This window comes from Notolabrus celidotus, chromosome 16, assembly GCF_009762535.1.
Source record: "Notolabrus celidotus isolate fNotCel1 chromosome 16, fNotCel1.pri, whole genome shotgun sequence".
Lineage (NCBI taxonomy): Eukaryota > Metazoa > Chordata > Actinopteri > Labriformes > Labridae > Notolabrus > Notolabrus celidotus.
The window spans coordinates 14394185-14411197 of NC_048287.1; the positions used below are offsets into that span (position 1 = coordinate 14394185).

At 41.2% G+C, this 17013-nt stretch overlaps 1 protein-coding gene across 15 annotated transcripts in view; it reads right to left on the reverse strand.

The window, feature by feature from the left end:
• Nucleotides 1-17013, reverse strand: part of LOC117828391 (cytoplasmic dynein 1 intermediate chain 1) — a 63683-nt gene that overhangs the window by 5386 nt on the left and 41284 nt on the right. For all 15 annotated transcript variants that reach the window (XM_034705510.1, XM_034705508.1, XM_034705502.1 and 12 more), the window contains 5 exons: nucleotides 12629-12775; nucleotides 10116-10229; nucleotides 9812-9945; nucleotides 8344-8488; nucleotides 1471-1611 (listed from right to left, as the gene is read on the reverse strand). In XM_034705510.1, the coding sequence (XP_034561401.1) occupies nucleotides 1471-1611; nucleotides 8344-8488; nucleotides 9812-9945; nucleotides 10116-10229; nucleotides 12629-12775 (681 nt within the window). The remainder of the gene's footprint in view (nucleotides 1-1470; nucleotides 1612-8343; nucleotides 8489-9811; nucleotides 9946-10115; nucleotides 10230-12628; nucleotides 12776-17013) is intronic.

The window sequence follows — 17013 nt, forward strand, 5'->3', positions numbered from 1 at the left end:
TGCAGAGGTCGCCGGTTCAACTCCCAGCCGGTTGACCATTTCCTGCACGTCAACCCCCTACTCTCTACTCCCCACATTTCCTGCCTCTCTTCAGCTGTCCTATCCAATAAAGGCAAAGAAGCCCCAAAATATAAATAAAGAAAAAAAGCTCTCCTTGATAACTGGCTGCATTAAAGGTCATAAAGCCTATTTATTCTATTATAACTGAAGGGGCATGGATCAAACTGGAAGATTAAAATACCCATGAAGAAAATAATTCTCAAACATGATGTCTGTTATGACAGTTTAGACTTTAGTTTTAAAGAGTTATTTGAGGCTAATAAGAAGGGATGTGAAATCATGATTAACAGCTGTTAAGAAACACAGCTCCTGTGGTCTCTAACAAGGTAGAGGTGGAACAGAGAAAGACAACATAAACACTAACACAAGGGTCAGTGAACTTTCTAGAACTGTGAGTGTCCATTTCAGATCAACACAAGGATCTGTCCTGAAGTGGATCCACCTGAGGGATCTTTGACGTTTCATTGGTAAGTAAAATGTATGCTTTGGTTTGCAGAAGCGGCATGACATCAATCCTGAGGCTCCACCAGCCAGATCGCTGTTACCAATGCTCCAAAATATCACCAGTGAAAAATGTCAGCACCCGCTGAAGTTGTATTTTTAGCTTCATTATACACGATGGGAGGGGATGGGGGCGTGTCATCCATAGTGAAATACAGCCTATGGTGGTGACAATCTTCGTAACAAGTAGCAAGATAGCTAATTAGCTTCTTGTTTTTCTTCAAAAAAGGTTAATTATTCCTTCAATCAACAAGTAATTACAGCTATTTGGACATTTCTTTGATCGAAACAAACATCAGTCAAGATTGTCTCTATTTTGAAAAAGATAAATAATCTCTTTGATATTACAGTTTACTTTAGATACATTTCATTCAATATTTTCAAACAAATTGGGGAATTGAAATTAAGGTTAATCTTCCCACTGTGGCCTCAGTTGCCCCCTTCTTAATAATAACAGCACTGAGAAAAGTTCTCATGTTATTACTCTCATCTTGAGCTTTGGACTGAGGACTGAGGTCTCCTGCACATGTGTACACTTCACTGATGGGACAGTGTGGGAGGCAGATGAGAGGAGGTGGCGGGGTCCTGAGGCTGCCTGAGCATTGGACAGAGGTTGCAGGAATGTTAGCGGGACGTCTGGGTGGAGAGATGTCACCAAGTGTGATTTAAAGCAAGATCTACGGGAAACGCCCACGGGGGAATATTGGATTTTGTTGTGCATGTGTGTGTTGGTGTACAGAGGGATGTGGAGGGGCTGGTGGTGGGAGGGAAAAGTCTTGGGTGTTTGGTTGTGCGGTTCAGGGCCAAGACCCAACAACAGGCCCCGAGGAAAGCACACATTCACGTCAACACACAAAAAGATGACACAGAAACACGCCCACAATGACCTATTTTCTCACACGCACATACCTCTGTGTCGTTGTTGAGGTTCCACAGGTCTAAGCGGCCCATGCCATCCACGGCAGCAAAGATCGCAGGGTGCACAGGCGACCACATGACGTCATACACATAGTCTGCGTTGTCCTCGAATGAGTACAGAGGCTTGTTGTGCTGAAAGACAGAAAGAGAAGAGATCTATCACTAAGAAAAAACTGCAGAGGAAAAAAGAGAGAGAGTTGGGGATTACAGTGGATGACAGTCTAGAGATTGAAAGAAAAGAGAGAGAGAGAGGGAAGGAATGGAGAGAGGGAGTGAGCAAGCTTCAGACAGAGTGGCGCTGCCTCAGCCTTGGGGCCTGTCTGGGTGCAGAGCCTAATTAAAAAGCCTTGCACATTCACACAGCGCCATAAAACCGCTGGGAGAGATGAAAGGGAGGGCCCCTCCACAAGGTGTACTGTAACCTCAACACAACAGCTGTCTGAGAGACACAGAGAGACAGAGAGAGGGATGGGAAGAGATGGAGATGTGAGAAGAAGGAAGGGTGGACAATGGACGAAGAGGAAGTGGCGCTGGAAATGAATGTGCGCATGTTTGAAGATGATGATCCTGGAATTTTGAAAGGCCCTTAGCAATATCAACAGAGCATAAAACATTATCTGACAAAAAAAAAAGTTAGCTAAAAGTCATCTTTCTGCATACACAAGGTTTGAAAAGTTCTACACTTGAAATATAACAGCCAGTGCTCTCCCTGTTTTGTTCAGCTGAATCCAAGCAGCAACCTCCGGTGTTTATAAATGAAGTCATTCTGGAGGTGCCCGCCTCTTTACCTCACACTAGCTTGACAGCAGCAAGGTTGAGTTCAGCATTTCCAATATGCTCCTGCCGATTATTGGCTTCAAAACAGTGCCTCAGAAACAGATGAGTGACATCACGGATAATACGTCCATTAATTATACAGTCTATGATTAAAATGCCCATAATTAGAGTGGAATTAAACATCCTGGTTCAAAAATATCGTTGGTACTGTAACATTTGAGCAGAGAACAAATTATTTTATAATTCATCTATTTTGATTATACCAAGGCTAAGCACTATGTGGAAGTATGTGTGATTAGGCTCGGGGTTGAATTGACTAAGTGACTAAGTGTTGTTGCTGTTCCAGTTTAGTCAGAAGTTAGTTCATGTCAGCATTTCCAACATAGCCACCACCGTCACTGGGCGTCATAACACCTCTTTGGAGACTGATGGGGGATGTTACTGAGTCTGCGTCCGTGTTTTATACAGTTTTATACCTGAAACACATCTTTGACATTTTGTTCATCATTTTCTTTCTGCTCATTGGCCAATCTATGAGCAAAAACAAGAAATATCTGAGGCTGACTTCTTAATCTGTAAAGTTACTGAAATCAAATGTCTTGAAAACAGCCTTAAAGTATTTCAACTTTAAAACATTTTTTATATATATATATTGTTGGCCTTTTTTCCTTTATTTTATAGGACAACTGAAGAGAGACAGGAAATGTGGTGAGTAGAGAGTGGGGGAAGACATGCAGGAAATGGTCGACCGGCCGGGAATCCAACCCGCGACCCCTGCAACGAGGACTGTATGTGGAGCTTAGACCGCTAGGCCAGCAGCGCCCAATATTTTGACATTTTAATACTGTAGTCACTCCACATGAGGGACGGAGGTTATGAGAGTAAATTCGGTCTGTAAAAGCCTGAAAAAGGAACAAAATCATGCACACACTGTAGGATAAATGCAGCCTCTGCTCCCTCAGACACCATGATTGTATGTATGTGCATGGTATGTTATATTGATCTCATGCACTGCATTACACACAGGCCTCAGAGAGTGAAGGTTCACTGACTGTTGGTCGACTGAAGGCTAAAGGCTACTGCAAATGAAAGAAGTGTGGGAATTTAGTTTAATACCAATGCGTGTTTGCGTTTCTGTGTGTGTGTGTGTGTGTGTGTGTGTGTGCGCGTGTATGTGTGTGTCTCAGAGCTGCTGTTAGGATTCCACAGGCTTACAAACTGCATTCCTGACAGGTAGAGTGGGAGGGGAGGAGGAGAGGAGACAGGTTGGCTGGAGGAGCAAATAAAGGAATGTAGTCCCCCTCTCTCTCTCCTCTACCTCCTCTCATTCCTTCTCTTTTTCTCCATCACCTTTACTCTCTCACTCCACAGTTGTTCTGAAAGGCTGTGAGACCTGCAGACAGATGGCGAGGCACACACACACACACACACACAAACACAAACAAACAGTCAAACCAATTTCAAGCCTCGATTGAACCTGTTTTCCAGCCTGCGGGTGACAGCAGAGGTCGTTTAACTCCATCTCACAGGTTGAGCTTTCGATCAGCTGAGTGATTCCTGTTTATCTTCTCTCCCTCTCTCTTGTCCTCTCCTTGTTTTAGTCCTGCTTCATAACTTTTACACTCATTTACTCATCCTTTAGCTTTTGAGTATCTCTGAAAACAAAGTTGTATTTTTTATGTTTATCTTCCCTCTCAGACAAATGCTCTGACGCAATCTGAAGCTCTCTTTTTTGACAGGTATTCTTGATGCATTGGGCCATTAGAGTTGAAGGAGCAAAACCCTGCCTGTGTCTACCCACTTTTCAAAATGCAAAGTACTGTTTTACTGTAGTCTGTCCATAATCTACCCGTCCTAAATAAGGTAATTTTAGTGAATAATCTGCAGCAACAAGTCTTAAAAGTAATCTTAAAATGAGGCTTAATCCTTGTGGCGCCGCACGTGGAGAAACTGCTTGTCATTATCTTTCCTGTGCTGAGGTGCTGCTGAGCTTTTATCTGGTTTGAACTGGAAATCATCACTAGGAACACCAGCTGATTTATCTTATGCAGATGAGACAAAGAAAGGATGAATACAAGTTAAATTAAGCTTTTAAAGCTCTGGATATTGACCCCAAAATAAATGTATTGTGATGAATCTGTAGATATCAGTTTATTAATTATCTGATCAATGATACAATATCTTGATACAAAATATAAACATTGATCCTTATCATCGTTTTTGAGCACAGCTTTATTTTGAACTCCTCATGAGTTGATCTTTAGTTTTGTTTCTGCCTTGCGTTTCCTCCCTGTCTTTTGTCTGTATTATGTTATCTTTCGTCTTCTTTGTGTGATCAATGTCTTTTGTTGTAGTCCTTTGTGTATTTTCTTGTGTTTTAGTCTGGTCTATTGTGTTTCCTGTTTTATTTTGTAGTTCGTGATCCCTGTGTTTCCACTTTAGTTTTACTTCCTGCCCTTGTGTGTTTCCCTCCTTTTTTGATTAACCTGATTAGTTTCACCTGTGTCCTGTGTCCTACACCTGTGTTAATTACTCTGTGTGTGTGTGTGTGTGTGTGTGTGTGTGTGTGTGTGTGTGTGTGTGTGTGTGTGTGTGTGTGTGTGTGTGTGTGTTTCTTTTTCCCAGTGTTCCCAGTGTTTTCCTTTGGATTTAGGTCTTGGATGTTTTTAGTAAGTTTTTACCTTTTCGTTCTGTAATTATTTAAATCTTTATTTTTCTGCACATGGGTCCTCCTCAGTTTCTCCCATCGTGACAGGCACATCTTTTTTTAAAGTTTCTGTTGGAGTCAGTGAGAGTTAGACAACGGCAAGCAGACAAAAAAAGCCTGATTGTATAGGCCAAACAATATACTGTATATCTGCAGGGGTTAATTTAATCTCTGGGTATTGAAAAAGCAGTGCGGCAATGCTGCTCTGAGACAACAGCACTCAAGATCTGGCCCTGCTAAGTTTTGCACATAAACACACATACAACAATAACTTAAAGGGGACGTAAGAGGATGTATCTGTCCTACTTCATTTAAAAAATATGTATTAACTTAATTTGAATGTCTGGAGTAGTTCATGACTAAAATTTGTCGAAATATATTATAAGTTGTTCTTTGTGACTTGCAATGAATGTAACTAATTGTATCAGAGTCAGTATCATTCTCTATCAATGTTAGGCCCCAGATTGTTCCTGGACTGATGTAAACAACTCCAGCTGTAACTTGTTGACATCACTAGCAGACTAGCTAAAGGTAGATAAACACTGATGTCACTGTTTGTGGTGATAAAGTGGTCTTAGGTAAGCTGAGGGGAAGGGTCATTTTTAGAGTGAGCACTTGACAGTGAACTTTTTGGAGGGAGTGTCATTGAGCAGCATATAGCTGTACGTGTTTCAAGAAACTTTCATCCAGACGGCAGTGTAAAGGGAAAGATTCTCACCTAGATATAAGTGTAAGCATCACAGCAGTGAGGTTCTGGCAAGGACTCAGCTGTTTTGAGTGATTGAAATAGTTTTGCGGTTTAAAGGTGGCGTGTACCCAAAACTTAAAGATGCTGTTCTCTGTTTGTCTGTGGTTTTCAGGTGATATAAATAAACTACATCCTGAAGTGATGGAAACTTAACAATCCCATGCTGCAGCTGAGTGTCTAGAGGAAGCCATCAATTGACTAAGCTCTCTTTGCCCCCCAGATGTCCGCGCTGGTTACGTGACTGAAAACAATATATAATTAAATCAAAATCTTACCTTCAAAGACTTTGGTTTGAGAGGAAATATCGACTGAATCGAACAAAAATGTACTTAAAGTCGAGTCCTCTGAGCCGGTGTTGATATTCATCACCTAAAACCTTTCATCGCTCGGACTTAAAGAGAGATCCAAACCATCTCAAGCCAGTTCATTTCTCTTGTGGTTGCATCTACATCACAAACATCTCCATAGTTTGATAGCTTCACTCTAGATTTAAAAACAACACACTGATGGGACTCAAGTGTTGTGCCTGAATAAGACATTCTTACTGACTGCTCATAAAAAGAAAACAAAGTCATTCACTCAAGATCCAGATGTCATTTTCACTCTTGAATTATTAACATTCATCAACAATCATCTGAGCTGGCAGTGATGCTTGCCTTTAATGATTTCCAGTGGACTGATTACTCTTCATTCACCTAGAAGATTCTGGTTCTGGGATCAAGGGCACGACATGGCTCAAGTCACACACAATCTTAAACTCACTCCCAGCTGTCAGGACGTCTTCACTCTCTGGACGACTCCGAATGTTTTCACTAACCACAACATTTGCGTCGCTGAGTGCGAAAACATCAGCAGACTTCTGTACAACAGCTTTTTATGAAACTGTGAGCGCAGATGTGTGTGTGTGTGTGTGTGTGTGTGTGTGTGTGTGTGTGTGTGTGTGTGTGTGTGTGTGTGTGTGTGTGTGTGTGTGTGTGTGTATGTGTGTGTGTGTGTGTGTGTGTGTGTGTGTGTGTGTGAGTGAAACAGTTGGGTTGGAGGCAAACCTCGAGGGGATTTTAAGTAAGCAAAGGCAGCTTGCTTAAGGTGCCCATGAGGTGTGAACACACACACCCAGGTATCCTGCCTGCCCACACACAAATATGGGTTATGTGGGATAAGAGACAGACACATTCCTGCGGTGCCCCTCAAAGGAAAAGGGAATTCCCAAATCCTGAAAAATAACACACTTGTCTGATGAAAGTCCACAGAAATGTGTTTTAATATGTGTCGCGGGAGTCTTCACACAAGACTTACGGACTAGCTGCATGCAAACATGAGCTAAAATTCATCAGACTGTTTTACAGCCTGTAGCAGCCAAGCATGAACACTGTAACTAGATCCTGAATAAATCTCCAGTATTATTCAATATGCATTATGTATTTCCCTCATATTGAAAAGGACTCTGTTTGATTTCTGGCTGTGTTTGCTTTTCAACACCTTGCTCATGTTGATCTTGCTGTCCTTCAACGTCAGCCTCACCTCTACTATTGCCTGTGACGTATTTTATCTGTGGCCTCCTCCCCTTCTCATTGCATCAACTGGACTGCTACTTCTGCAAAATGTAATCCTTCACACCGCTTTCTTTTCACCTTCATTTCAACTCCGCTCAAGGAGTTTCACAATCAAATATCTTATAATCCTGTTTTATCTGACTCTTTTCTTGTGCGTACCTCAGAATAAATTCACTGCACTGCCCTGCAAAAGTTTCTTTTAATGAATAAGCCAACTTTTCTTTTCTCCAACGCCCACTATGGCAGAAAAAGCCACTGTTTGCTTTTTCACTGCCACTGAAATGCTGCCAAATGGAATTCATCACATCGGTTTGAAAGGAGAACAAAAGCCTGGAGTGGACGAGGTCACTTAAAAACCAGAGAGGAGGAGGAGGAGGAGGAGGAGGAGGAGGAGGAGGAGGGCGAGCCTTCAGCGTGTGTCTGAGTGACTGAGTGAGTCAAACTTGCTGAGATGCATGGTGTTTAAGATTTGATGAAGAGCTGCCATTATGAGAAATTGATCTGATTCTATCTGATTTCTATCGCCTAATCATCATATTTACACCTCATCTGTGACTGTTCTTTGTCCTCAAGTGATACATTTTCTATTTTTATATGAAGGGCAGTTGTTACCTGAGCTTTGACTCAGGAATACCGTCCTCTGATAAAGTTAAGACATCCAGCTGTCTTCAGCAGTATTAGCTGTAGACCTGTTTTGCAGTATCTAATGTATATGATCATTAGAACACCTGACAGGCGAAACTCAGGTAAGATAATCAGGGCTCTACATGGAAATAAGGAGTGACGTCATAAGGACTTTTTTTGAGCTAATTTTGTGACTTTACCACTCAATCACTTTACCACACACCCTTACAGTTTTTGACACACCTAGCAACAGATCCCCCCTCTCAAACCCACACACAGTGACACAAGAGGTAAAAAAAGAACTGAATTCCCAACACGTTACTCATCTGCAGTACTCAGCTCCCCCCCTCTCACTTGCAACCAGCTCTCCCTCACACACATTTTCTCTCTGTCTACAACCTCTCAGGGTCCACAATCAGACCCCCACACACCTCCTCCTCTCTTCAACACCATACCTTGGTGCTCCAGAGTTTGACGGTCCAGTCGAAGGAGGAGGTGATGAAGAGGTGGGAAAAGTCAACGGTGCCCACGGCGCCATGGCAGCTGATGCCGGTCACCGGTCCCTGGTGGCCCTCGAACATCTCACAGATACCAGCCTTACTGAGAGGGTCAGACACATAGCAGGGATATACATTAGGGCTGTCAAAATTGCTCCAAAATGACAATCGAATATTCGCTCTAAAAAAAAACCATAGGTTCGAACCATTCTAATATCTATATTTGCGCATTATTTCAATAACAGGTGGACAAACTAATACAAGGAGATTTCAGATTTCACATGGCTAAAACATACCTACACATTACAAAACAAGTAAATGACCTAATGGTCTATACCGTAACACTTTTAAGACTGTAGACATCTCGCTCGCTTGCTAGCCCCCCTCCCCTCTCTGTGCGTAATGCGCTGAGTGAGTGCTGAACAAGACTTGTGCGAGCAATTAAAGGTCCCGACTCTTGTCCCTAATATAGGCAGGCTTCATTCAGTGATTCAAGCAAATATTAACATTAACTGAAGTTAAAGTTAAAAACGAAAAAGTAGTCCACTTACATTCTTGGCGCTAGTATAAAAAAAGAGAGGAAAAACTGCATTTTATCCCAGTGTCACTGATTGTCTGGCTCTTTTAGTCCACTGTCAATGCAGGGTCTTATGCCGGACAGGTTATTTGCCAAAAACACAAGACAGTCCACATGTGAAGAAGACAGTCCACATGTGAAGAAGACAGTCCACATGTGAAGAAGACAGTTCACATGTGAAGAGGTCCGATCTCTTTTTATTCACTATATTCCCAGCGGAGAAAAAGACGCGTTCAGAGCGCACTGAGGATCCGGGGACGGAAAGATTTCTCTCTGCCGTCTGCTTCACGCTGTGCATGTGTGACTCCTGTGACCTGTCCCTGACCCGTCATGCAGTGCGCCCACTCGCAAAGCAGCCGCTGATGTGTTTTTTTTCCACAGTGGAATATTAATTTTCACAATCGAATCTCCGTTTTTTTTTATATTCGAATATATATTCGAATATAGAATATTTGTTGACAGCCCTAATATACATAACTGCACAGTTCATCTCCTCAGTGTTTTAGTTATCTAAACTTGTTTGAATCAGTGAAGCTGTTTGCACCTTACTGGGGATGCCAGAAGTAAATTTACAGCACAGCAAGGGAGCTTTGTTTCAAAGTGAAACAATCAACTCCGCAAATTGAGAGGAAATAATCAATCAAATTTTAAAACAACTTGAATTCTGAGAAGAGCTTCTTATGTTGATTATTTTGAAACACAGGTAAAAAAAAAACACTTCAATGTACAAAATGTACGAGAAAAATCAGTGTGCTGGCTGGCTACATGTGACGTATAAAAGAAAAAAAACTACAAGTGATCGAACACAGATTTGCAGTGTTTTGTTCATATGCATATGAGTCCACCTACCTGCCATGTCTGGATGCAGTGTACACAGTGCCCTCCTCACTGCCCACCACATAGTTGTTAACGTCTCCTGTGGGGAAAGCCATGCCTGTCACCGCCACTGGTTTAGATTTATTGTACACCAGCTCCATGGTCTCCTACACGCACACACACACACACACACACACACACACACACACACACACACACACACACACAAAAGTGATGCTGTAATGTGAGTTATGGTACATGTGTTATCCCGTACTAACATGTTGACACCAGTGTGTTTGAGTGTTAAAGTGCTGTTGGAGATGACAGTGCTGTGTACCTGTGGCTGTGACAGCATGTCCAGACTCCAAGAGCACATCCTGCCATCTGTAGACACAGTGATCAGGTTGTTGGCGTTCTGGGTGCCCACCACGTTAACACAGTACACTGGATGCTACACAAGGAAAGAGATAAAGCCATGAATGGATGAGATCAGTGCAGATACACACCCTTATAATTCAACAGGCTACAGAAGCATAAAATATTTGCACATTTGGCAGCTACACTGTAAAGTAAACACAGAGCTCTGCTGTAACATCAAATACTTCCATAATTCAACATTCTTATATTTAAAAAAACGACTGTTAAGCTTAGTGTGGCGACGATAATGAAATTTTACCCTCAAACACATGACATAATCAGCTACTTTATGTACCACCAGCTCACAGACAGCTCATAGCACCATGCAGTCGGACATGCGCTGCTCTGCAAACCCACAGCAGTGTGTGAAAGCGTTATGTCACTACTGGGCAGTAATTGATTTGTGTACCCGCCAGCACAAAGAATCCATTCAGTAATCAGCAGCATGCTAGCTGGCTGGCTGGAGAGAATGAAAACGACGGCTTCATTATTGGAGTTTAAACCTACAGCGAGGATGGCATGTAGACATGTGTGTGTCTGCAGCCTTCTGAGGCTCTGCCCCCCTGGTCTGAGGATATTACTGTGTACAGTACATCAGTCAGTAATTATGGGAAGGTCTGTGAATTCACTGATGCAGCTGAACAGAGCTGACTGGAATCTGACCGCTCAGGTCAAGAGTGTGTGTGTGTGTGTGTGTGTGTGTGTGTGTGTGTGTGTGTGTGTGTGTGTGTGTGTGTGTGTGTGTGTGTGTGTGTGTGTGTGTGTGTGTGTGTGTGTGTGTGTGTGTGTCATAAAGCTGCTGGTCATGCCCAAGTGGCAACCTCCAGCCGTGAGAAATTAAGCAGATACAGAAGTGCTTAACACTGCTGTTCCGAGAGAGTCCACATACACACCCATTCAAAGAAGCTGATCATTACAGCAAAAATAAACATGTTTACAGCCTGGTACAAAAAATGATCTTAGGCTGAATACCTCAAATCTCTATTGGCACACACTGTACAGGGGGGGATTTTTTATAACTCAGTACTTTAGAAGTTATTAAGTTTATGAGTTTTGCCTAATTAGAGGCACAGCTGACTTGACTGACAGGTGGTCATCCTGTAGCTGTTAGGGAGAAGGGCCGCCTCAACTCCATGTCTTTGCCTTGTAGTAGATTGACCAAAGTTATGTTGAGTCAAGATTTCTAATATCGAACGATTGGCTTCAAAACTCTGCTTCACAGACAGAGGTGTCAAGTAACGAAGTACAAACACTATGTTACCTTACTTGGGTAGAAATTTTGGGTATCTATACTTTACTGGAGTAAATATTTTTCAGTCGACTTTTTACTTCTACTCCTTACATTTTCACGCAATTATCTGTAATTTCTACTCCTTACATTTTAAAAATAGCCTCGTTACTCCTATTTCATATCAGCTTTTTTTTAATTCCAGCTTGTCATCGTTCAAAAAAACACACAAACAAACCAAAACCTATCCCGATAAAATCGCGCCATCCGGATATAGTGAATTTGATTGTGGTTGGATGATAAGTATATACATGATACATTAACATATTAATATAACATTATATTCATTATGGCCTTTAGAAAAATGTTTTTTTTTTAGGAGGTAGGGTAGTGCACTAAAGGCACCTGTGGTGCAGCCTAAGCGTTGGTCCTTAATGGCTTGTTTCCCCGTACATTACTTTACTTTTATACTTTAAGTAGTTTTGAAACCAGTACATTTACACTTTTACTTGAGTAAAAAGCTTGAGTTGATACTTCAACTTCTACAGAAGTCTTTTTAAACCCTAGTATTTATACTTCTACTTCAGTAATGAATTTGAATACTTTTGAAACCTCTGGAAAAAGATGGGTGACCTCACAAAGACTACGTCCATGTATTATATAGTCTATGGTCATGCATTGATGAAATAACATTAAACTTTAATATTACATTTTGTTCCTAATTCTAACTACAATCACAGCAGGGACACATTTCATTCAGGGTACAACTAAAAGTTATTGTTAATCATTATTCATCTTTTGATTTCTTATTTTAGTCATTTATATATATCCAATTTATAATTTATACATTTCTCAGGGCCCATGGTGAGTTTTTATTATTGCTTTTTTGTAGGGGTACCTTTCTATAATCAACATAGTTAACTAAATTGGAATCCTTTCTTATAATTACACATAAGAAAGAGGATTTGTGCATTTTTAATATTATATAAGCTGGAATTAGCCAGTAAAAATGTTAAAAACAAACACAGGGCTCGTAGGAACTTTAATCACAAAGATGTACACACCTTTGGTTTGTTCTATTTGTAGTTTTAAAATCGCAGTTACAAATTTCAGCCATGCCCTACAAACTTTATCAATGATTGTTTTGAATCACAGTTGTGCTGGACTGCAATTGAGCGTCAGATTCATAATAGAGACAGTCTTACAGTGTGTGCAGCAGCAGATAGAGGAGTCCTCTGGACGGGGGTTCTGCGGTGACTGCGGTTGTCCCACAAGACGATCTGTCCAGAGTAAGTGCCCCCCACCACCAGGTTGGGATGAAACTTGGCGAAGCCCACAGACACTACAGGAGACTGAGAGAGAATAAAGAGAGGAAAGAGAAGAAAAGGGAGGATGAGATAGCAGATTCACAGCATTTTATTCAGGTGTGAGGTTGTTTTATGGGGGAATTTCTTAAAGAGATATATTATCGTGAACCAGCGGAGCGAGGAACGGAATCAAAATGGTTTGTTCTGATGAAATGATGAGATAAAATGGCAGACAGTGAGAAAAGAGCAAAAACAAAGAAAGATGTGAAGCGAAAACGGTAACGCTAGACCGAGCGTGAGTGGGAACGAGTGATCAAGGCGGCGTGATGGGTGGCAGACATGAGGAGATAGACGGGGAGAGGGGAGATGATGAGTTCGGTTACGTGAGGGTCCGCTGAGGAGAGGAGAGAGGGGTGACGCTGAGGCGGAGACCAGACAAAGAGGGGAATTGTAGTCCTCTTTCCACCAGCCGTTTCACATTACAGCATCAAAACCCCAGCAGCCACTGGAGCGCTCACTGTAGCCTCCATCATGACAAGCGCACCCTTGAACTCCCTCCCTCCCCAATGCTGTGTTTATTGAGTTTTGGTTCCTCCTCAGTGCTTGTCCCATATGGGCTTCTGCGTGCAGCAGCTAGCCTTCCCTGACCCACGGCCACCAAAGCATCTGTGCACTGGAGGTATGAGAGAATGCTGCAGGAGGGTAGGTGGTGTTTCGCATTGACAAATTTCCCCATCCATCCATCCATCCATCTATCTATATAGAGAAGCAGCAAAATCAGGCTGAGAAGAATAATAAATTACAGGCATGATGAGGCCAAGAGAGCATTGAACAAGAAGCTCACAGACATGCATCACAATTAAAAACAGCTAAAGTGTAAAAACATTCAGGGTGCATTTCGCAAAAGCATCGTTGCCCAATACAGTCGTAGATTTTGTTGGAGGAACAGTTGATGACAGTTTTAGAGTTCCTGGAAACTGAACATTAGGTATGACTCTCTGTTGGAGGCTAAGAAAGTCTTCCTCCAAAATGAAACTGTACTAAGAAAGAATACTAGTAAGATTTAAGCCATAAGAGTTTATATATAATATAGTATATATATATATATATAGGAGTCATGATTTGGCTTGGACTGGAGCACTGATGTCTCAGACTTAGACACAGACTTGAGCATTGAATGCATGTGGACTTGACAGATAGAAAGGAGGTCTCAGACTTATTGATAAAGACTTTTTATGTAAAAGAACCCGTCATAACTTATTCAGTCAGCAAACACTGGCATGTGTGTTCGATTCCACGTGCCGTCTTGATCAGCAGCAGTTCCTGATTTTACGGCAAATGCAAGCGAGAGCAGTTCAACATGTGGGTTCAGTTGAATATACCAGTGTATAAATAAATTGTTAAGGCATGAGTAAGCGACGAGCCTAAATGTGGCTACACATTGTTAATTTTAAAACACTAGTTTTCACAACACACACATGTTTTTAGCTTAAAGCACTAATGTGTCGATTTGTTAAGTGAACATGGGAATGTAGGAAGCAGCTGTTACAACTCTCTACTCCTACAAGTAGTAAATGTAACTATTAGAGGTCACATTTAAGAAATACACCCAAAATTGCCAGAAAAGTACTTGAGTATATATCACTAAATAAACCATTATGAATAATATACTTAACCTTTATGCACAAATCCATTCATTTATTTGATGTGATCTAATTTTGCTGCCATGACATGAAACAAAATGTGTCCTTTTTTCTTTTTCTTGCAGTACGTCAATAAGAAGAGGCTACTGATGTCAAACAAATGATTAAATACAAGTGTTTTCTCCCACAAAGGCTCCCCCACTCTCTCTTCGTCCCTGCATCCAAACCATGTGTGAAGCAGCCAACTCAGAAACCCCAGTTCACTTTAAAAAGATACTAAAAACAAATCAGAGGGAAAGGAAACACTGTGCGCTCTCTTATTCTCCGTTTGTTTCTTCTGAGGAGTCACAGCCTCCAGATGAACAGTTTTGGGAGTTACTTCAGAGGTCCAAAATAAACTGTGCTGTGGTGGTAAAAATAAACATTTAAAGAACTGATGAGCACTTTGTAAATGCCTAACAAACCTTGACAAAGTGACATTGGTTGTAGTAAAGTAACTTAATGGTTTAACATAATATTACTTACTTTCTAAGTCTAAGCAAGTATTTAAAGACGTTCTTTTACCCCGCTCATACTCAAATACAAATGAATGAGTCTGCCTGCAGCTTGACCACTCCTAATATCACACAGCTTTGGGATGACCTTTACACTCTGTGGTTGTCTGATGAGCTGATGTTTGAGGTCTGTTTCATTTTCATCAGACTCCACAATATCCTGCCCTACCCTCCCATACCCTGAACTCAAACACAGACATCCACCAAATAGCATGAAAAGTATTATTTATCAGTCTGCCAGTAGGTAGGGAAGTGAATGATGTTAAGTAACTGAAAGGGAAATGAAAGCAGAGGTTTAACATCTTGAACGGTATCTCAGAGCTAATAGTTTATTGATCCTTTCTTTTCTGTAAAATAACTCTTTACGTTGAGGGAAATGTGCTTGTTGTCGTGGTTGTAGAGTAAGATAAGAAGACTGAGGCTACTTTTACATGTGTCTGTTTAATAAACAATGCTACAGTTAAAGCTTAAAACCACAGTTTATTGCAAAGGCAGCTCTTTTCCCAGTTTAAAATAGTATTGCCAAGCTTATTTACGTGGCTAATGGCTTATCGGTATTCTGAAGATATAATAGTGATATCAGGAAGTTGATTCAATTTGAGCAAACTTCACTTTGATTCTCTCTTTTTATTCAAATCATCTCACTTTGTAGGACTTTATGCCTCATAAGATAGACTGAACTTTACAATATCTGACATATTGGAACACACCAATCCCAAATACATGAATACTGCTCAGTGTTTTACACAGCATGACGTTATACTTCTGGTGGTGGGGCCTTTCTTATTGCAAATAATAAAACATACATTAATAGTATATTTAATTGCTCCTACGACTAAATTGAATAATTTTTTTCAGAAACAATCTACTTCTAGTTTAAACTGTTGGTGGAATAAAATTGATGTAAACTGGTGCCATCGTGGGGGGTCTGCCCCAGAAAAGTTTTAGCACCTGGCATTTCATTTATGCATTCTGATTATTTTTTACTGACAAACACAGAGTGTGCACGTAATGCTCGCCCCTGCCTGTGCCCACAGTTAATGAGAGAGAGAGAGAGATGATGACTGAGATCACTTTTAGCAGCTCGCATGCAAGATAGAGATAGTTAAGCATTTTTTCGTAACAACAACTGAGGGCCAGCCCACTCTGACATCATCCACTCCCTCCCTTCTCCCAGAGTGCATGTGTCTGCTTGTCTGAGCATCTCCATCATCGGGTTGTTTTTATAAAGTGCCACAAACATCCGCAAAGTTTAACTCATGATTCTGTTATAACAACAGGTGATCCACATGTAGGGAGTCTGAGGCTTGTTATTAATGACTTAGCAAAACCAGGAGAATGCAAAATGACATTTCCAACAAGGAGCACAAAACAATGAAACCACGGCATCAGAAAGTCCATCTGTAACACAAGGAGTTGCACTGAATGGACAGTATGGGGTGATGATCGTATAGGTAGTTAAAAATGCAAAAACGTTCTGCAAATATTCTTTCCATAGGGACTATGATCCATACTTTGTTGTTAACACCATCAAAACATGTCTGTGAAGGTTCTCAGTTATGAAAAATACATCAAAAAATAAAAAAACTAAAAAATCCACTAGAATACTTCCAACACAAATAGAAAACATCCCTCCTCTCTCCCCACTCTAGTCATCTTTCTACCAGTTATCACCCTAAGTAAACATCCCTACCCCACATGAGTAATGACAAAGAGAAGCTAAATCAAATCAAGAGCTGCCTCTATTTGCTCCATATGTTAGTTTAACTCCTAAGCCCTATCAGTGTCCCCATCTAAAGAGGACAAATCCTGACTAAACTCTGAATAGCCTCTTTGAGAAACCACAGGTTATGCCATCATCCCCCTAATGTACTGTCAGGCTTAGTGAAAGAGCTACTGAAAATTAGCCCGACTTTGTCCCGATGGTGCACTCTGAGGCGCCTGCCAGCAGCGACTTGGATTTAACATGAAAGCGACTCTCCATAAATGCTTCTAATCAAACGTCCCTTTGGCACATATGTTTTGGAGTTATATGCCTTTTAAGCATACCGTATGTCATTTAGTGCTGAAATAGAAATCAATTTGT